Source organism: Meles meles, chromosome 18 (genome assembly GCF_922984935.1).
Source record: "Meles meles chromosome 18, mMelMel3.1 paternal haplotype, whole genome shotgun sequence".
Lineage (NCBI taxonomy): Eukaryota > Metazoa > Chordata > Mammalia > Carnivora > Mustelidae > Meles > Meles meles.
In genome coordinates this window covers 15,989,200-16,011,162 of record NC_060083.1, presented here as the reverse complement: position 1 = coordinate 16,011,162, position 21,963 = coordinate 15,989,200, and the positions used below count along the sequence as shown (strand labels likewise).

The 21,963-nt window shown below is 57.7% G+C and overlaps 1 protein-coding gene across 1 annotated transcript in view; it reads left to right on the top strand.

The window, feature by feature from the left end:
* LOC123930007 (receptor-type tyrosine-protein phosphatase N2-like) overlaps window positions 1-21,279 on the top strand; it is a 68,694-nt gene extending 47,415 nt beyond the window's left edge. Inside the window, exons 11-13 of the mRNA XM_045986233.1 lie at window positions 1,424-1,488; window positions 14,979-15,052; window positions 21,208-21,279. Of these exons, the coding sequence (XP_045842189.1) occupies window positions 1,424-1,488; window positions 14,979-15,052; window positions 21,208-21,279 (211 nt within the window). The remainder of the gene's footprint in view (window positions 1-1,423; window positions 1,489-14,978; window positions 15,053-21,207) is intronic.
* The last annotated feature ends 684 nt before the right edge of the window (window positions 21,280-21,963 follow it).

Here is a 21,963-nt window from a genome sequence, read left to right as displayed (position 1 = left end):
GTGTCTGTCGGGTGCCTGCCTCCGTGTGTGTGTGCATGTGTGTGTGTGTTGGGTACGTGTCTGAGTGTGTGTGTGTGTGCCGTGTGTATGCGTGGGTTCATGCCTCTGTGTGTGTGTGTCAGGTGCATGTGTGTGTGTTTGGTGTGTGAGTGTGTCTGTGCCAGTGCACGTGGCATGTCCCTGCGTGTGTCCATGTGCATCCCTGGGGTCTGTGATGAGGACCTGAGCCAGCCGTGGTCTGGGGCCCTCGGAGAGCAGAGAGAAGAGGCTGGAGGCACAGGTGCCCCGCGGCCGCAGCAGTGGCCAGTGTGTGCGGGTGTCCGAGCAGCCTTGGGAAGGAGGCCCATCCAAACCAGGACAGCTAGGTGTCACCTGGGGAGCAGCACGGACGGGGCGATGAGCGAGCTCCCCACATGCACAGACCCTGCGGGTCCCCGCAGCTTTTCCAGCCATGGGTCTGAGGGTCTGGTAAAGCCAGAGCCTGTGAGACTTTCCCACAAAGGCCACCCAAGGCCCCGCCATCTCTCCCGGGACCGTGGTCACATAATTCCTGATCCTGAAGTGGGTACGACCACCTCAGCTAGGAGTATGCATGTGACAGTCCCCATCTAGCAGCTGCTTTGGGAGTGGGAACTCATGGCCTCTTGGTGAGGGGAGACACGCTCTCACGCCTCACAAAGCAGCTGCCTTCCCCAGAAAGGGCCCTCCCTGCCCTCTGAGGGCTGCTGCCCTCTCCCAGGGACGCTGCAGTCACAGCTGGGGTGACATTGCTCACCGCCAGTGCAGACACCCTCAGCACGGACCCAGCCAGACTCATGTGTTGTTTATTCTGACGAAACCGACCATGTCTTTGGCCAGAGAGGGAGGAAAAGGGGAGACAGGATCAAATCTGTACAAACACACAGCTAATCCCTCTGCCGCTGATCAGCTCCCCGCCGGCCTTCCTCCCCTTTCTCCCCTTCCTCCTCCTCTTCCCCCTCCCTTCAGCTTCCCTCATCCCCTTCCCCCTCCTTCACCCCTTCCTCCTCCCCCTCATTCCCTTCCTCCTCCCTCTCCCTCCTCTTTCTCCTCCTCCTCCCCTTCTTCCTCTTCCCCTCCCCTGTCCTTTTCCCTTTCCTCCTCCACCCCAACCCTCCTCTTTCTCTTTCCTCTCCTCCCCCCTCTTCCCTTTCTCCTCCCATTCTCTCTCTCCTCCACTTCTCTGCCCTCTACCCCTCCTCCCCTTCCTCTTCCCCTTCCTTCTCCCCCTCCCATCCTGTTACTCTTCCTCATCCCACTTTCTTCGTCTTTCTCTCCAAATCAAGTCTCCCTCTCCCCTCGTGAGCCTCACTCAAACGCGGAGGGAAATACACTGTCCCTGACTTTGCTGGACATGGGGGTCCCATGGCCAGCGGTGTTCTCACGTCTCCCCTTCCGTTGGCAGCAACAGCGCAGGCAGGAGCAGCACCTACGTCCTGATCGACATGGTTCTCAACAAGATGGCCAAGGGTGAGGCGGGCAGGGCTGCTGCTTTGTGGCAGCTGAGCCAGGACCGCGTTGCCATGGCAACCTGGGGGGACTCTTCTCCTTGGCCTTGGTCCCTTTCCTGGGTCACATGAAAGCCGTCCGCGTGAGCAGGGTGTTTCTCGGGCTGGTGCCTGTGGCCAGGGCAGTACTCAGCCCAGTGCAGGGTGGGGATAAGCAGTCGCTGCCTGGGGCCCGGGGAGCCTCCCTGCAGAGGCCGAGCCAGCCGCGGGCTCAGCCACCTGAGCAGCCCCAGTGTCCTCCGCGCCCTCTGTGCAAGCCTCCCTGTTGCCACAGCTGGGTGAGCAGGGTGCCATGGTCTTCCCCTCTGCGGCCCCTCGCACTCTGGTCCGCACACTTCACCCCTGCTGCACCTGACCCCGGGAGGAGGAGGCTCGGGTCTGGCACTGGGGGCCCACGTGGCCGCCAGCGGCTCGGCAGGGGCAGAGCTTCGGCCCCTGCCCCCTGGGCCCCCCAGATGTGTGGACGCTGAGCTGCTCTGGTCACTGGGACACGCTCTCCAGACCGAAGCTGGGGGGCATCTCTTCAGAGACCAGGGAGAACACCCCACAGTCACTTTTGGGGAAGGATACACATGGGACCCAGCTCTTGGAGAGTCCTGGTGAGTTCCCACTGCAACTCAGGAAACACTGCTCTTCCCATCATGCCCGTCTGCGGCCCATGGGACCTGGAAGGAGGGCCCGCCAAGGCGGGGATCCCGCCATCCCTCTCACCCGAGAACAGAACATTCTCTTGGTCTGTACACACACGGGCACACACTTGCATGTTATCCCAGCCTTCCGGGACAGCCGTCCTTCATCGTGTGTCCAGAAGCAGGAGCAGGTGCTGATTACAGAGATGATTTTCAGTGTGTGTTCCCGCAGATGCCGGCGAGCCCAAACTAAGCACTTTCCTTACCCCACTCTCTTCTGGTGAAAAAGGAGGAGAAAAGCGGACCACACCACCAGACCAAGGATGTGGTCATGAGCCCTGTTCTACACGTAAGGACCAGCACACCTGAGTGATGGACGCACATTACCAGTGACCAGAGGGTCAGCAGCAGATCTGGGCTGGGCACCCTACCCCTCTCTATCAGCAGTCCCCCGGGCCAGCCACCGCGGAGAGCAGGAAATGGGCTTTGCACCATCAAATCTTATTTTAAGCATACAAATGAGCAGAGTGCACCATCAAATCTTATTTTAAGCATACAAATGAGCAGAGTGCAGGCGACATGCAAACACAAGAGCCAAAGCAAACAGTCTGGTGCTGGTTTTAATGACCTATTTTGGGTTTGGGTCCTAACACAGCCCTAACTTCTTTAGTTAAAAGCTTCCTGACCTGGAGGGCACTCTGGCTTCAGAGGACATCTTTTCATTTGCAAATCTGCAAGTACTGGGAGCTCAGAGCTCTCAAGAGAGTTATCTTTCTTCCCTCACACCTCCCTCCTTCTCTGCCTGTCTCACCTGTGGTATTTCCCTGAGGCTGGACCAGGATTCCCTCTGAAGGCTGCACATAGTTGTTGCTGTTTGACATGACGCCATGTGGGTGAATCAAGGCGACAAGGGAAACAGGGGGCCCGTTGGCGTCTGACAGGAGCCCGGCTCACCCACAGAGAGTGGACAGACGTCCCCGATCTCTCAGCCGTGGGGCATGGGGGTGTCCTAGATATTCAGAGGCGCATGCCGGCTTCACCGGAGCAGCGGCTGAAGAATGTTGCGGCCCCTGAAGCCCGCCCGGGGCAGGGCAGACTTCATTGTCCAAGCTTGGCCTGTCCAAGGGCCTCTGCGGGGCATGGACCCACCCCCGAGGGCCTCTGCCGCTGCAGGGCCCGCAGCTCCCCCTCTGGCGCGGGAGCCATCAACAGTGCAGCCCAGCAGCAGCGTGGAAGGAGCCAGTCAAGGGGGGCCACTGTCTGGCCGTTCTGTTCTTCACCTGCTCCTTCTACGGGGTGGGGGGGGAGTGCGCAGTGAAATCCTCTGACCTGTGGCCCAGGACTGGGTCTCAGGAGAGATCAAAGGGCAGGGCAGCCCCTCGCAGGCCAAGGTAGGTCTTTCCCAGGCCGCCACACTGTGCGGCCGCCTGTGGTTTTGTTCTGGGCTCGCAGCTGGCCAGGCGGTGTGGCCCAGCCTGCCTTTGTCTAGCCTGGGAAGCTGCAGGCCAAGCAGCAGACCCCACGGTCATCGGATGATCAACGGCCCCGAGGCTGGACACGAAACCTGTCTTCCCATTTCCTTTTCTTAGAAGGAATGAATTGCATGAGGACCAAAGAAAGCCCTTGTGACGCACCCCCCCTCCGCGGCCTCCGGTGCCCCAGGCCCACACGGGGCACACACACCCGCGCCCACGGACTCGGGCTTCTGGGGATTAGGGCCCGTGTCCTATCCAGGGCCTCGGAGAAAGCGCGAGGCATCCTTCTGGCTCTTTCTCCACCGCCGGCTCAGTAGCAGGCAGACGACGGGGCAGCAGAAAGCAAAGCTCTCTGCCCTGCGGTTGAAGCCTCTGGGTGTTCCTCGGTGCGATCCTCCGCATGTTCCTCTGCGGCCCGGAGCGCGCTTGTCACTCGTCATCAGCACTAGCCTGGTCGGGACGCATTTCCAGAGTGCATGCGGCTCAGGGGGCTGGGACGCGCTTGCCACCAACGTGTTTCCCCAAGTTGTGCCTTTTGAATGTGTGTCCATTTCTTCGGCCAGGCAGAGGGGTGGAGGGTTACCCCGAGGCATTGGCTGCTGGATGGCGACGTCACTCGCAGGGGGCCACCACGGACACCCGCCCGCCCCGCCCCACTGGGCTGCCCCGGGGGCGCAGCACGGCCTCCTGGCCTCCGCACTGGCGGCCCATGTCCAGAAACCCCTTTCGTATTCTGCCGAGGGTCAAGGGCCCGGGGACCGCACTGCACATGCACATCACGTGCCCTGCAGGCCTACGGGGGTGCAGACGGGCCACGGAAGTGACCACGCTGTGGGGACGTGCGTGGGTCTCTGTGCCCATGGGGTCCGGCCCCTCCTTCTGTGTCAGCGGCCTGGCCTGCTTCCTGTTTTCTGTCACACAGTGCCCCTCAGGTGACAGCCACCTGTAGGAAGGAATGTGTCCTCTCCATCCTGCTCGCTGTCCCTAAATCTCACCGAGCCGTGGGCCTCTTGCCTGGGACCATGCGGCAGGTGTCCTCCTGTGATGGGATTCGCTCACTTGGTGTCCCCCGGGCTCACCTGTGGCGCAGGCGGCGGGATCGCAATCGGTAGTGTGCACAGACCACCCTTCGTTGACCATCACCCCCGATGGACAGACACTCGGGGCACGTCCAGCCTGCAGCCCCTGTGCATCATGTGGCCATGAACATGGGCCTGCAAACTCATCTCCAAGCTCTGGCTCCCCCTCTTCTGGGTGCAGACCCTGGGGACAGGGGTTGGACACTGCCCATGCCAGGGCTGACGTCCGAGGTCGCGCCAGCTCACCCTCCCACAGAGAGCACGCGAGGGCTCTCGTCTCACCTCATCTTCTCTGAAATCTGCTATTGTGTGTGGTTTGGGGAGTCGCCATACTAAGTGTGCAAAGTGGTCTCGTGGTTTTGATTTGCATTTTCCTAATGAGTGTGACATCTTTACATGTTTGTTGGCTCTTTGGGTCTTTTCTTTGGAGAACTGTCTCATCAAGCCCTTTGCCCAGTTTTTAATTGGGCTGTTCGATTTTGTTGTCATTGAGTTAGGAGGTTCTTTATATATTGTGAATATCAATCCCTTATCAGATACGTGATTTGCAAATATTTCCTCCCACAGAAGAGGGAAATTCTGTGGGAGAAAATATTTTCCTTCTCTCAAATGGCGTCCTTGGTGCACAAAAGCATTTTTATTTATTTATTTATTTATTTATTTATTTATTTATTTATTTATTATGATGCCCCATTTGTCTGTTCTTCCTGGTGTTGCCTTTAGTGTCCTACCCGGATGATCTTTTGCCAAAACCGATGTCATGAAGATTTTGCCTACATATTGTACTTTTGAAACTAATGTAACACTGTATGTTTACTATACTAGAAGTAAAATCTAAAACTCAATAAAACCAAAAAACGAGAATAAATAAAAGCAGTAACATATACATGTCTGTCAAAATGTTAGAAAAACATATAAAGTGAAAAGGGCAAGTTTTCCCACCTCTTTGCCTTTATCTGCAGATGGGATGATTTTTAACTCTTTAGTGGGCATCATTTTAATACTTTGTGTATGGACACATGCAATTTTCATTTCTTTACCTGATTACAACTATGTTTCCCAAAGTAATACATAATCAATGTGGAAAATACACAGAGGTTTTTTTAAACCTCTCCCCAACTTCATTTCTTATGTACTTACATTTCAAGTGATGTCCTACAAGGGCTCAGCAGATGGTAACATGTTTATTACCATTTCTCAGGTAAAGACATTCAGGCCTAACTCGCCCAGGATCACACAGCCATCAGTGACCTTGCTGGGATGTGACTTCACAGCTCGTGTCCTTGATAATGCTATACCATTGCCTCTTCCAAGGCAACAAACAGACCACCCCATTTTTAAAGTCCGCAGTGAATTGTCCGGTATAATAAACAACGTTTTATGGCTGCTTGAACCTTTCAACCTGTTGCTCCTCCTCAGACGCGCCATTCCCCACGTAGCCATCAGCCACACGTGCCGACGCAAGTGGGTTAAAATGTGAAAACCTGTGCCTCCGTCACCCTGGCCACACTTCACGGCCCAGGACACCCGTGACTCCTGACTGCCATGGTGGGGACATGGAGCACCTCTTTCGTCACGGGGAGTCCCACAGGGCCATGCAGCTCTAGGGAACAGCACTGATGGTGGGCACCCGTTCCTTCCAGCCCCACTGCGGCGGCCTCTGGACAGATGTCCCTGCTCGGTCCCGACCCTGTCTGTTCTCCACATGGCGTTCGATGACATCTGAAAGAGTAAGTCTCGGGGGCTTGTGGAGCCCTCCTGTTCCTCCACCATGCCCCTCGGGCCCACGGCCTCTCTGACCTCAGGGCTCGGGGCCTCCCACGTACTGCCCCACGGCTCCCCAGCTCCTCTCTTCTCTCATGGGTCCTCCTGGGCCTCGTGGCCACTGTCACTGTACCACAATGTCCTTCTTGGGGCGAAGCCATAGGAGTGTCACTTCAACCTGGTGTTTACAGAACACCTTGCCAGGCACGGTGTCGGGGGAGGCACAGTGAACGAGGCCAGACAACAAGGTCACCTTCCCTGAGTTTATCCTCCATGGAGAAGAACAGATGGAGTCGCGTCTTATAGGGGTGGAGCGTGCCGTGAGTCCCCTTACTCGGGACGCAGGGCCCTGGGGTGCCTCACTCCCCACCTGGGGCAGAGCTCTGGACCATCAACCTCGGACAGAAGGGGGCCTGAAGCTCATTCACTCGGACACCCCGTTGTAGACTGAGGCAGCAGATCTCAGAGGTCTGGCGACCTGCCAGGTGGCCTCCCACTGGCCGGGTGGATGCAGAGCCCAGGTCTTTCTGCATGTGACAGAGCCCAGAAGGAAGAGAGGACAGACAGCAGCAGGACACCCGGCACGGGCCCCAGAGAGATGGGGCAAGCAAGGGAGCTGAGAGGAGTTGTTTCCAGGCTGGAGTGGCAGCCCCACTGACCTGGGTCGGCCTGAAGCCACTGCAGAAGCGACAGGGCAGGCAGAGGCTGGTGGGACTGTTGGTTCGAGGGGAGGAGTGTGCGGGAGGCCTGAGCCCGCCCTCGCCGTGGGGACGCCCATGGCTGGGCACGCGGCCGGCTCTGCCACAGACAAGACGGGCCGGGAGGACGGGCCGGGAGGACGGTGCGTGTCGAGGCGCAGCATCACCTTGTGTGTGGCGGAGTGTAAAAAACCTGAAGAACCAGCGGAAAGCGGATTCCACAGGGAGTCTGGCTTCAGCACGGCCTCCAAGCCAGACGCCTCCTCCCCAGCATCGTGCGGTCCCAGGTGACAACGTGTCAGGACACTGGGAGCCGTTTGAGTGCAGCAGGTGGGGTGTGCAGGCACCATCCCCCACCCGACTGGATCTGCATTCCCACGACGAGCTGCCCGGTGGCTTGCGGCAGGGCCAGGCAGCGGGGTCAGACGGGGCAGCGGTGCTGGGAGCACTGGGAGCGATGGGAGCCACGTGCGCCAGTGGCCGGCTGCGGCCTTGACTCAGGGAAGCGGCCCGGAGCCGCATCTGTGGGCCAGGACCCTGGCCGGGCCACACCACGGGTGCCGCTTACCAGAGAGAACGACATGATGGGCCGCTTACCCCACGGACACAGCATGAACACCACGTATTTGGGTAATTTTGTGAACCACGATCGCAAGTTCACCTCCTAAACAGTCCCCATCCCGTGGAGTGAGCCACCGCGATGAGCAGCGCAGTCAGGGTGTCGGCTCTGGGTGCTCAGAACAGCCAGTGGGGGGACGCAGGTCCCCGTGAGGCCGTCACAGAGCAACAGTCCTCCCTCCCATACCTCCTGGGTCAGATCTGGATGCTCACACGGCCTGCTGGGGTCGCCCATGCCGCTCCTCCCTGTCTGATGAGTCCGTGGGCGACCCACAGACACCCAGCCCAGCTGACACAGCACAAAACCTGGGTCAACCCGCCTGACTTGGCTGGTGTTTGGGCCGTCCCTCCTATGAGTTTGCTTCCTCCTGCTGGACCCTGGGCTGCCAGCCTATCCATCCACTCGTCCCCTTCCCCGTGAGCAGCGTCACCATCGGTCCTGCCACCCCCAGGCAGGCCTGATCACTGGGCCCTGCCACACATGCCCAGCGGCTTTGCTGACAGCACTCTCCAGCAGAGCTCTGCCCACTGCTGGGCCGCTGAGGCCACTCCATCTGCCACCACGACCCTCTCCCTGGAGACCCCGGAGGCCTGCCCAGGCCTCCTCTGCTGCAGTTCCCACCTCGTGCTCATTTCCTCCCCGCACAGCGAGGGCAAGTCCCTGCTCCTGCTGAGACCACCCCCCCATCCGTTCCTGATAGCAGAAGTCCCCACACACAGACATCCTGGTCTCTTGGCAGTGACAGTTCACAGGCTGTACCAAGTAGGATTCTGAGGCCTGAGCGAGAAAGGGGCCGTCTGGCTGGGGCAGTAGTATAGGGGATGTGTCTCTGTCCCCTGAATTAGTGACTCTTTCATAAGGGCCCCTGAAGTCACCTGGACTTCCGCAGGACAGAACACATGGAGCTACATGTTAATGCCCCACGCTGTCCTCCCGACCTCTGGGCTCCCTCCCGACGCCTCCTCGGGCATCTGCTCCTCCTTTCCACGAGGCCAGGAGGAGTCCACAGAGGAGGGGCCCAGTGCTTCACCGGCGGCACCGACAGAGCCTGGAGTCACGGTGGTGCTCTGCACCGTCCCCAGCCAGGCCTCAGACTCCGCTTCCTGAGTCAGAAGCAGAGGGAGGACTGAGGGAGGAGGGGCCAGCGGAGCCCACGGTGCCACTTTGGTGACCAGAGGTTGGAGGGTCAGTCACGCTGAAGGACTCGTTTCTCTGACCAAGAGCAGCCCGTGCAGCCTGGCCCGGCTGGCTTCTGCATCCCCACCGCCCAGACATTTGGGTAAAGCTGCTTCAAGCTGCAGACTCTCCTACCAGGAGCCCCCGGTGTTCCCGGGGACTTGGCGGTGGTCCTGTAGGCCCCTTTCCTGCAGCCAGGATGCGCTCCAGGACACACGTGTGCGCGTTCATGACTCGGACCCTTCTCTGGGCTGCGTGGACCCTCATGGACAGGAGGCTTGACCACACCTGCAGGCTTCCGCAACCCCCGCAGCCTCTGCATCTCCTTCACTCCCTGAGCGCACCGCACCTGCTGCTCCGGTGGTGGGAGAGGCAGCCACACCTGTGCATGGTGGCTTGCTCCCCAAGTGCTGGGCGTCTCCCCTCATCCGTCCCTTTTCACACCCAACGGCCAGCGGGCTCACTTACACCTGGGCGCCGGGCCCATATGCTCACAACCATGGGTGCCCCGTGGTGTGCAGACACCCCGGCTGGAGGACCGGCGGCCGGCACCCCCAGCAGCCCCACATCCTGCAGTTCGCCGTGAGTGCGCCCACCGGCACGGCCTGCTTCTGTCTGACTTCACGGCTTGCATACAAACTTGTAAGCATCATAGTTTCTCCTGAAAAATGACTCCAAACTTGTTTTTTAAAAAAAAAACATGGAAAGTATTTTGGGTTTAGGTCCTGGTACCCTTGATTTTCAAGGGAGGAGGATGCAAATTTGTCCCCTTTGATCCAGAGACAAAAGATTACAGCTCATCTCCGAGGCCAGCAGAAACCCTCCGGCTGCTGCAAGTACAGCCCGAAGGCTCTGGACAGTGGAGCGTGTGCGTGAGCCTGTGCCAGGCGTGTGTGTGTGCAGTGGGCACACCTCCAGGACAGCGCCCAAGCCACCGGGTCTTGTCCGAGGCGGAGCTGGGGCCGGATGTGTTGGGTACGGCGCTCCTCGGCCAGAGCACTGCCCGCATTCGGCGCCTCCTAACAGCAGAAGCCAGACCACTGGCTTGTGCAAACCGAAGGCTTTCCCTCTTGCACACTGGACACACCTTGTCTTTCTACCTTGAAGAAAAGAGCGCACGGGAGTCCTGCTGTTTGCACACCTTGTGGGTAGAAACCGATGAAACTGGTTTGTGTGTCGGGCATCAGCACAGAGGTCGTGTGTGGGTGCGCACCTGCCGGGAGGCCTGCTGGCCAAGGTGGGAGGACTGTTCACACGAGTCGGCGGCCGGGAACAAACGCCAGGAGAGCTCGAAGCCAACCCCATCAAGACCTTGGTTTTCTTAAATTTCGAGAACATCCGTTCAATGTAAAAAAAAAGTTGTTTTTATCTTTTTTTAAGATTCTATTTATATGACAGAGACAGCGAGAGGGGGGACACAAGCAGGGAAAGCAGGAGCAGGAGACGCAGGCTCCCAGCTGAGTAAGAAGCCCGATGTGGGGCTTGATCCGAGGACCCTGGGATCATGGCCTGAGCTGAAAGCAGATGCTTGACCGACTGAACCAACCAGACGCCCCAGCTCCAAAAAAAGTTTTAATGCTTTAATCATACTAGTGCTCTCGAGGTGTTCATTGTTTCATGATTAATACTTTTTATCTAGGGCCTAAAAACCTCTCCAGGCTTAAAAATGTATTTAATGGGTACGTAAACTTGGAAACCAATGTTCTTGAAATTTAAGGAGAGACTGAGAGTGATCGGAGCGCCGCCCTGGGTGGGTCCCCGTGTGCACTAGCCGACCCCAGGGGGCTGTGGGGAAGACCTCGGGGTGGGCAGGGGCAGCCGAGCCCAGGGGGCACCCCTTGCGCTGGGCAGGCCCTGAGAGATCTGCTGTTGGAATAGCGATGCTTCTCAGGCGGGGAGGCCGGGAAGCTCCCCCGTATCTCGCGCCCATCGGGTCTTCCCAGGGGCATCTTTCCGCATGTTCTGCTTCTTTGAGGACTTACAGGCTCTCCCATTTGAGCACCGCACGCAGTAGGTCCATCCATCCGCCTCCAGTTTCTCATGTTGTCAGCAAGACGGGATTTTTAAAGAGGGAATTCCACTTTAAATGCACTGAAGGGAGCTTCCTGGAATCGGGGGGATTTAAATAAATCCCTTCATAGAGCAAGGAGGGACGCACACACCCGCCCCGCCCTCCCGACCCAATGGGTCTGCTTTACAAATGCGGGTTCTGCGTCCTGCTCTGTGAGGCCCCCTGCACTCACGGGCGCTGAGTGCCAGGCAGCACCTTCTCCCACCGCCCTTCCCATGTGACCCCAGCATGCACGACAGACCACGGACTGAGTTCTGTGAACTTCTCTCTCTGCACTCACTGCAAGTAACTTCTCTTTTTTAAGACTTTTATTTAATTGAGAGAGAGAGAGAGAGAAAGCGAGCATGGGCAGGGGAGGTGCAGAGAGAGAAGCAGGCTCCCCACGGAGCAAAGAGCCCCACGTGGGACTGCATCCCAGGACCCCAGGATTGCTCCCCAAGCCAAAGGCAATTAACTGACTGAGCCACCCAGGTGTCCCTGCAAAGAACTTATTGTCACAATTCTGACAAGCAAGCGGACATTAGCCACCCGCATCCCACAATGGACTTGACTTTTAAACCGATCAGTTCCCCAAATTTTGTTCTGGATGTTTTTCAGTGTTGGTTTGACCTCCTCAAGTGTCCGACTGGCTCCAGGTGAAGCAGGATTCTTGCTGGCTCTGCTGGTGGCTTAAACGCCTTATCTAGGAACCACCCGATTGGCCTTCCCCTCCTGCCCCTCCCTCTCCCCACAGACAGTGGTCCAGAGGGGCATCATCAAGTGATAAAACAAGAGAGGTTCCTCATAGGGTTTTATCCAAGCTGCCGGCTTGGGACAGCGGCCATCATCCCTTGACCTGCACACTGCCACCCAGGAGGGAGGGCGCATGTGTCCCCAGCCCCGGCTGTGGCCTCCAGCAGGGACGGCCTCTGTATGGTCCCAGCATACAGAGCAGCCCCTCGGAATAAAGAGCCCTGGAAGAAGTTTTAAGCAGCTTCAAGGACTCAAAGTGCGTGCCCTGAACGGCCTTAGAAAGAGAGGGTTCTCCCTAAGTCCGAATCCCATGTGAAGCCGTGGATTTCATTTCAGAAGGATTGGGACTCCTCTCTGTTGCACCAGCCTCTGCCCCACACCTGATTCTCCCAAATCCAGGCCTTGAGGTCGTGGGATGAAATCGCCATGGGCCTGGCTGGCAGCCAGCATGGCCGGAACCGAGCAGGTTAATTCTCCGGAAGCTGCGAGCGTCTAGCACTGTCAGGACTGTGAATCGTGGCCGCATTGTGTCGCTCTGTGTCGGATCCTTGGTGCTCCATGCCTGCTTAGACTGGGGCAGGACAGCAACACAAGCTCCTGGCACTGGGTGGCAGGCACGGGGAGCAGTCCTGCAGGCACCTTTGCGGCCACCCCTGCCCACTGGAGAACAGTGTTGCGCGTGGGTGGAACAACTCTGTCTGCCCCTCGCTCCCTGTGCGTGGAGACTTTGGCCCCCTAAAGTCAGTGTCTTAAAGAAGTCTGTTTCTGTACACTTATCCCGATAACTCGCACGAGGGCCCTGAGGGCCCGGCCTACCCTGGGAAGATGAGGCAGTGGATCCTCAGGCCGTGGCCGCCATGGGAGGCACCACACGCCGTGGCCTCCCTCCCCGACTGCTGGGCTCCTATCTTCTCCATCTCCCCATTTCATAGTGGGCAAACTCCTGTTTGTTTCAGATTCTCAGACTCGGCAGTTCCCTTTACTTCTACTTACTGTTTCTGATCCATTGAACTTTATTTTTCTTACTTAAAGTTTCGTGAACATACAGTGTTGGTTTCTGGAGTAGAATTCAGTGGTTCATCACTTACACACCCAGTGCTCATCCCCGCAAGGGCCTCCTTACAGCCCGCACCCGTGCAGCCCATCCCCAGGCCCCAGTGTGATCTCTGTCTTCAGGAGTCTCTTCCGGTCCCGTTCCTTCTCTTCCTCTCTTCCGCCCTTCCCCTCTGTTCATCTGTTTTTGACAAACATTGTTCAAATGTCTACACTACCCAAAGCATCTACACATTTCATGTAATCCCTATCAAAACACCACCAGTATCGTTCACAGGACTAGACAAATCCTTAAATGTATACAGAACCACAACAGACTACAAACACCCAAAGCAACCTTGAAAAAGAAAACCAGGGGCACCTGGGGGCTCAGTCAGTTAAGCGTCTGCCTTGGGCTCAGGTTCTGGGATCGAGCCCCGTGTCAAGCTCCCTGCTCAGCGGGAAGCCTGTGTCTCCCTCTGCCCCTCCCCCTGCTTGTGCTCTCTCTCTCTCTCTGTGTCAAATAAGTAAATAAAATATTTGTTAAAAAAGAAGAAAAGAAAAAGAAAACCAAAGCTGGCAGCATCACAATCCCGGACTTCGAGCTCTGTTCAAAGCTGGGATCATCAAGCCAATCTGGTACCAGCACAAAAACAGACACACAGATCCACGGGACAGAACAGAGGATTGTGGGTTCCCTTAAAACAAATCCCATTGATTGTGGCCTCGTCACACCCGAGGAGACGCACGTCCAGAACTCGACCCCTGTCTTTTCCTTGGATGAGATTCTCAGCAGACCCCAGCTGCCGAGCACCCTGGGGGACCATCTGGCTGTTCCAATAGGGGGATTTCTTCTCCTTGCTATGAAGGCCCTGAGGTAGCGCTCGGGGAAACTCGGGGTGTCCCCGTTCCTGCTAGCACAGTATCCCGTGTCTGAAAGGACTGCCAACCTAGTTCCTGTAAGGCCAGCACTTTGGCTGCAGGCCTCGGCATGCTGAGCGCCGTCCCCCATTGTGTCTGCTCAAGGACCGGCGGGGAGGGGGGGCACGAGGGCAGCGGCCACAGTGCCCACCTCACCTCCTCTCTGCCCGGCTCAACCCACTGTGCTCAGGAAACATCACAGGCTGCTCGGTTCCAGCCAAATAAGCCCCAGAACTTGAAAAATTACCTTCGAAACATGCAAGTTCATGGTCCTGGTTCTGTGCCCGAGAGGAGCGATGTGCTCACGTAGGTTGTGGAGACAGAGAGGGGCCCGTAGGGGCCTCTCACCCCTCTGCCTGGTGCGGAATGATGATGACCGCGGCCATGGGCTGTGTGACCAGGGACAGGCTGTTCTACCGGGACAAGCCTCGGTCTCCTCCGTGGGGTGGGGTGGCAGCTCCCACTCCCCTGTGCTCTTGTGACGAGCTGAGGTGACACTCGGAACAAGGCACCTCATGTGTGGCACAAGGGTCCTTCCACCTCAGAGGCGACTACGCCCTCCCAGTTCCCACATTTTCATCTTCATGTTGGCGGATGTGTCCCAGTGCCTTCAACTGTGAGAAGGTTTTTGGGCTTGGGACCCAGCGCCATTCCTTGTCTACTAAGACAGAGAAACAAGAACTCACTTTGAATTAATGACAAGGTCAAAGTTTCAAACCCAAATGGTATTTCTGTGAAGCCGGGGTCACCTGCCGTGAGCCCGACGTTGCCTGTTGCGGGGGGTGAGGGGGTCTCTCAGCAAAACTCTGCCGCGGACACACACAAGGGCATCTCCACCCTTTGTTACTGTCTGAGACACTCACCAGGAGCTCTACCTTTCGATATAAGACAGAAAGGATTTATTAGTCTAATTTCTCATTACGTGAAAATTTTTTAAAAACCTACACAGTTGAAATTACTGAAACATTCTGTTAATGCCACACATACACATGAGGCATCAGGTTGTTGTCTCTGACAGCGATGACTGTGGTAAGGACCTAGCACGCGTCTGACAGCCAAGTCCCAGCCCCGCGTTCCTGCAGGAACCCGCAGAAACCAGCGCACCACATCCTTCCAGATGAATGCGGCCAGGGCGGCTGCCCTCCAGACCTGTGAGCAGCGAGTGTAACAGGGCCAAGCCGGAAGGGAGCCTGGTGTGGGTGAGGGACAGCGAGCGCCGGCGCCAAGTCTGAGCTGACCTGTGTGTGTCGTTGCAGGCACCAAGGAGATCAACATCGCTGCAACCCTAGAGCACTTGAGGGACCAGAGACCAGGCATGGTCCAGACGAAGGTACTGCCGGCCAGTCCTCGGGGACGGGAGTGGGGGGAGGAAGTTGTCTTTCTGCACGTGTTTCCAAGCCAAGAGAGAGGAGAAGAGGACCGAGCGTCGCCCATACAGGTCCCAGGTGGGCTTCAGAGGCCCCTCCCCAGAGGCTGGCCCGAGGTTCCGGCGACCACCTGCATTTCAACATAAAGACTCGGTAGGATCTCCAGGCTTTGGAGCCCTCCCTCACCAGATTCAGGGACGGGGAGAGCATCACATTTTTATAAGAGCTCCGTGACAGGGACGCCTGGGAGGCCCAGGCAGTTGAGCATCTGACCCCTAATTTCCACTCAGGTCATGACCTCAGAGTCCATGCTCAGTGGGGGGTTTGCTCAGGATTCTCCCTCTCGCTCCGCCCATCCTGTTGCCTGCTCTCTCTTATTCTCTAAACAAAAAGAGGTCGGTGATAACCCCAGCACCCTTGCAGGGGAATGTTCTAGATTCACCAAACATCCTGCCAGACTCCCCTGTTTTGGCCCTCAGAACCACAGCTCTGCTGCATGGTCATCGAGAGGCCCCGGGCTAGACGCAGGCCCCTTGACACCTCACAATGCCTTGATTTGCCTACTGAAACGGCGACACTTGCAACAAGAGTGAGCACAAGCTGCCTGGTTGGCGTTGGGTTAAGCAGAGCTAGAAATGGGCTCAATATGATGTTCCTTTAGCGTTCAGAGTTATCGGGGTCCAAGGGGCACAGACACTCCCGCACATCAGTTCCATAAAGGTCCCAACGTCATGAAATACAGAATGTTGCCCTTCTTAAGGTGGTCCCGACCCCAATGCCGCCAGCACCTGCACGGAAGTCCATAGGCACTGAAGGATGCCCTTGCAGAAGGACTTCCTTATGCCCACAAGGACCACAGTCATAAAAAGCCCTCGTGTGAAGTGGGTCTGCCCCGAGCACCCTGCCCTTCACTGTGTCCCACTGGAGGCCGCCCGCGGGCTGTCCTAATGATCACAGTTGATTCGAATGAAAGGATTTCATCCATCATGACACACTTTGTTTTCCTGGGGCTTTTCTTTAATTTGAAATTTTGAAATTATTCCAGACCTGCAGAACACTTGCAGAAACAATCCAGATCGTTCTCCTGTGCCCTCACTAGGGTCCCACTGCTAGCACGTTATGCAACTCCAGGTGACCGTGGCCAGGAAACGGCGCCGGTCTGAGCCTTTTACTCGGGTGCAGCTCTGGGTCCCAGCTCACCCATGACCCTAGCAACCTTTCCCTGGAGCAGGACCCCCCCCCAAGTTGTACTCCGTCATCCCACCTCCCACATCTCCCCTAGTGGGACAGCTGGGTGGCCTGGAAAGGTCCTCCAAAGGGAACTGGCAGGTATGACTGAGTCTGTCTGCCGTCCCTGTGATGGATTCCGGCTGTACCCCTCAGGCAGGACCATCTCAAAAGGAAGTGAGCTTCGGTCACTCGACTCAGGGGCTGTCCACCAGGCTACTCTCCTTGGTGTGAGCAGTGTCCTGGGGGAGAGCTTTGGTGTTTTTCATGTGTCTTTGTTGTTGTGCTCTATCACAATGTCAGCAGTGACAAGTAACCTGCAGGTTTTGTGCCCAGGGAATGTCTGTCCCACTAGCCTGCCCTTGCCACTTGGCGGTGGCCTCCTAAGGGCCAGCTCGGCAGGGTCAGTGCACTGTCCTGGATGGTCTGGCCCCACCAGGCCACCAGCAGCCACGGAGGAGGCTGGGTGAGGGGCAGGGGGTTGCTGAGAACCGGGACCTGGTGAGCAAGGACACTTAATAACTAGGAATGAGAAATGGATTCTCTCTCCCCTGAATCTCGATGCCGCACAGATAATCTGCAGGAAATCATCAGTTTGAGACCCGCTTTACTCTCTGCACCTGGGTACCTGCCCAGGCAGGCTTCCTCCACCCCAGACGGTTCAAGGACACCCAAAACGCAGACTCCAGAGTGGATCTGGGAGAAACTGTGGGGACAATGCCTAACACACCCCAAAACCCATCGGCCCTCTTGTCTGCGTCCTGTTTGCCAGAACGGACCTCATGGCATGAGGTCCTGAGGCCCAGGGGGTGGCCCCCAGGCCTTGTGGGAAAGGGAGATGAAGCAGGCAGCAGAGAATTGGCGTCACGTAGCTTCCCGGCAGGACTGGACCCTCTTCCTTCAGGTCGGCGTTCAAGAGTTGTCGTGAAGTGTGTCCGTGAATGCAATTCTTGGAATCTCCAGGCGTGAAGAAAGAAGCACATCCAGACCCCCGTCTGCCTTAATTCACGGCGGCTTTGCCCAGCCCTACTCCACGAGACGGAGTTTCCCTCACGGTCAATTGAACAAAAGGGAAATTCCTGTGAGAAAAACAGTGTCGTATAATGTGAATACTCTTCTGTCGAAGCGAAGAGAAGGTCGCCTGTGGACAGTTCACGCAAACGCGTGTGGTCGGACTTTGCCACGGGAGCCGAAGACACGGAACAGGGGCCGGCAGGCGCCTCGCCACCAGGACTGGAGACGGCCCCGGCCCCAGCGCACAGCCTTGACCGCACAACTCCATCTTCACGTTCAAAAAACCCGAGAGCCGCTTCTCCACCTGGAAGCAAACACTCAGTCCAACGAGGCCCAGACACGGGCTGCACGTCTCCGGGGGCAGGAACTGGCCACGGAGCTGGCGTCAGCCGAGGGCACGTCCTGTGCAGCGGGGTCACAGCCCGTGAGACCCGAGCTGATGGAGGCCACCTGAGCCAAAGGAGAGGCCACCCAAGCCCCTCACCGCACATTTGTCAGGAGCATGCTAGGACGTGCATTTCAGGAAGGGAGATGCAATCGCGGACATAGTGAAAACAGCACAGTCACGGGGTGAGCAATGTCTCGTCTTCTACACCTGCTGTGGGACAGACCCTCCCCTCCGTGCCCTCATCTCGTGAAGGTGCCTCCTTAACTGAAGGCCTGAATGCTCTCTAACGATACTTTCTCTTCGACATTCATTTTCAAAAAGAAAAGCCGACTGACCCGTGTGTCCCCAGGAAGGACTGATGTCGCTTGGCCCCAGGTGGGTGTGCATGGGGTACACGTGTGCTGCCCACACCTCCCGCCTGTCCCTCTCCGGAGCATCTCTGCATGCGGGTTTTGCCCAGTCTGTGATCTGCTCCACAAGCCTGTCCCCTGCCTTGCTTAGGGCCGGGAGCGACAAGGACCGATTGAATTAAGTGTAATCCAGTTCACAGCCCCCAGCCTCCCGACCCGCGCCCTGCTCCATGAGAACCTGGGGATGGTCCCCTCAGGTGCTGTGTCTCTATCCCCCCCATGCACATGCATGTGTGCGTCCCTGTGTGTGCTCACACACGACCGTGTAAATGCACACATGCACACGTGTGCACACCTATGAACACGTGTTTGCACTTGTGCTTGTGTACGTGCCTAGCTGCACATGTATGACCATGCACAGACGCCCACGTGCGCATGCCTTCTGCATGCCTATGGACATGCACGTCTGTGTGCACACACATGTGGCCATGCATGTGCACATACGTGCAAGTGTGCGTGCCTATGTGTGCACCATATGAACATGCACATGTACACTCGTGAATGTGTGCATACTACATGTGCGCGTGCATATAAACACACACGTGTGCACATCTGTGTGCACACACCGGTGTGCATTCATATATATGTAGCACACATTCATGCCAGTGTGTCCATATGCACACATGCACCCTCATGCACACACAGGAGCACATACACTCTCGTGTGTACACTCACATGCACGTGTGCACATGGACGTGCACACACACGTGCACGTGCATGCACCCAATCCCTTGTCTGCTCTGACATCAGACAGCAAGGATGGAGCCAGGGCTGGGCTCTGTGAGGAATAACTGAGCTGGGGGCACGGAGAGCGTTCCGTCCCACCCCCCCCCCCACCTTGAGGGAGGCGCGGGAAAGCGCTGCCCAGGAGGGGAGGGGCCGTTGGCTCTGCGTGCAGGGTGACAGCCCCCGGGACAGGCATTCACTGTGACCCCCTTCAAAATCAGTAACGATGACAGTACTATGGCAATGTTGTGTGTGCCCCGAGCTCTTTGTGTGAGCCACAGGGATCGCAAACACGAATCTGAGTGTGACTATAAATGCAAACACACACACACCCGCACAGACACAGCAGTCCTGAACGCCTCCACTCGTACTTGCAGTCACCATGGCAAAAGCTCGTCGCAGGCTGGGTCTGCCCAGCTTGTCGGCTCGGCTCCCCGGACTTCTGAGGCGCCGACGCAGGCCTCTCAGCAGAGGTGATACCACTGAAATGTGAGTGTGCACCCGTGTTCACCGGGGGCCAGAGACCAGAGCACACGGCGGCACGGCCACTCGCGGCTGCTTCTCCAGGAAGGAGCAGAGGGGCTGACAAGCCCCATGTCCTTGCCAACTGGCACCGAGGCGCAGCGCACAGCACGCCTCTGCCAAGAGTCCCTCATCCCAGGAAGCCCCCCACTCCTGCTACCAGTGTGCCCAGAGCTACTCCCGTGTTGGGACCCAGGGTCGTGCCACCCCCAACCATGTCCCGCAGGCCCTCCTGTTCCCGGGGCCACCCGAACCACCCAGTAAGGATCTAAGCCTGCAGACGTGCCACACTGCTGCCAACATGGACTGTCTGATGAGGGCAGTCGAGGCACCGGCTCACATATGCCGTCTGCTTTGGTCGCGGCCGCTGTAGCACGTGTTGGCCCGACCGGGTCCTCCTGACAGCCACGGAGGCTTCGCAGTGTGTGAACTTGCCACCTTCCTCATCAACGTTATGTCCCGGGATTGACTTTCAGGGTGTCAGAAGCTGTAGCAGGCACATGATCCTGGATGTGAGTGTCCCAGAGTCTCCATTTGTCTTTGCACGTTTCAAGTCATCATGAAACCCTACTCTCCCCATCGTCAAGTCAGCGATTGGGGAAGAAATGGTTGGGTGTGACTGTTCGGACATCCTAAACTAGGTCCTCCCGAAGGCGTGTCCCCCTGAACAGGCTGTTACCGGGAGAGAAAGTGACAGCAGACAGCTTCCTGTCCCCGGTGACAGCCAGAGGCCACTCCTCTGGGATCTTCGAGTGAGGAGGGATGCCGGGCGCACGGGGCCTGCCTCCTGAAGCCACTGCTTCACTCGACCGGGCACCCCTGTGACGGTCGTGTCCAGAATGTGCGTCAGGAGGCTGTGCGCCCACTAGCAAGGTCGCCATGAGGGTCCACACGGGTCAGTCCTTCAGTGCCAGCATGAAGAGAACACCCAGTGACAGTCTTTGGTCCCAAAGTGAGCGCTGAAGTATCCCACCGTTCTGTTGTTTCTGCCACGTGCCCGGCATTCAGAGTCAGTATTAACCTGATTTCTGGATCTACAGCTGCCTTCCCCTTGCGTTCTCGCGCACTGAAACCATCCCCCAGGCTTTCCTTCACCAGAAGCAATGGTGTGTGCGACTTCTTTATCCCTGTGAACTCTGGGATGACTGTGAGCCTCCCGTGCAGTGGCAGGCGGGTCAGGGAGGTGGCCTGGGAGCCGCGTGGAAGAGTGGGCTTTGCTTCCGGCTGCCGAGCCCCCCACTTCCAGAGAACAGTCCTGACACCGCCCTCGCTCCCACCTCCTGGTCTTGGCAGGTTTGCGTGTGAGACAGCGTGCCCCCTCCAGCGTGTGCCCGTGGCTGGGAGCACATGTGTGCTCACACACGTCTGCAACTGGACATGCTGTGGTGAGGTGGGGCTTCCTGGCAGGTGCGACAGGATGGGGCGCGGCTGGACACTAGGTCAATGGCCCATGACCGCGATGACACTACCCTCTGCCTTTCCGAGGGGAGGCCGTGTGGCTGGTCCCGCGGCAGCTGGCGTGGGGTCTGGAACTCAGAGCGGCCAGGGTCTGTGTCTGCCCTGGGCCCCAGGGGCTGGGCACTCTGCCGTCCCTGTGCAATCCAAGGGACCAGGCGGGGGCCCCTCCATGACAGAAGATGAGTGAGAAACCCTAGTCACCATGAAAACGGGGTCTCGTCGTGCAAGCCATCCGTCCTCTCCTTTCTAGGGACATAAGTGGCCTTTCTTTTCTTTCATGAACTGTTTCTGCAGAACAACACAGCCGAGCTGAAGGCTGGAGTCGAGAGGAACATGGTCCCACCCACTCTCCCTCCCTTTCTTGTCCCTCCAGGAGCAGTTTGAGTTTGCACTGATGGCCATGGCGGAGGAGGTGAACGCCATCTTCAGGGCCCTCCTGCAGTGACCACCGAGGCTGGGAGCGGCCCACACCCGTGACCGTTGCTGCGAATCGTGATGCCGCTTAGCTGTGTGTCTCCAGTGTCCCTGCCTCGTCAAGCACGGTCCCTGGTTACAATGTGCATTCGTGTTCACCCAGATAATGCTAAGGGGAGATCTGTGGGATCATCCAATCACAGCGACAGTCACCATATCTGTTTTTACTTCCGTAAAGCACACTTCCACGTTCTTACCAGCAAACGGTGTTGCAGCCATGAGGCGGGCGCACTCCGCATGTCGCCACCGAGAGAGCTGGCTTGTGGACTGTAGCTTGGAGGGATGGGCCAGCTGGGCGGGAAGAGGGCGCTGTTGACAGCCCATCTCCGCCCTCCACCTCCCAAAGAAGGGCAGGGTCTCTGGGCACACAAGCCCCAGGCCAGCCGCCCCAGGGAAGGCCTCACATCTCCCACCAGTCTAGAGCCACATTCTTAACTTTAAAGTCCGGATTTGCATATTGCCAAAGCTGCTCCTGCTAATCCACTCTTTCCTTGGGGATGACCAGAACTGGGGGAGCCAGCCTGGCAGGTAACGAGCTCTGGGGTCCCTGGCGAGCCCACTGGCTCCCGCAGGCACTTGTGCTAACCTCTTGGGAGATGACCTGGGCCCTGCCGGTGTCGAGAGCAACCTCTGGGCTCCCCGTTCGCAGAAGGAG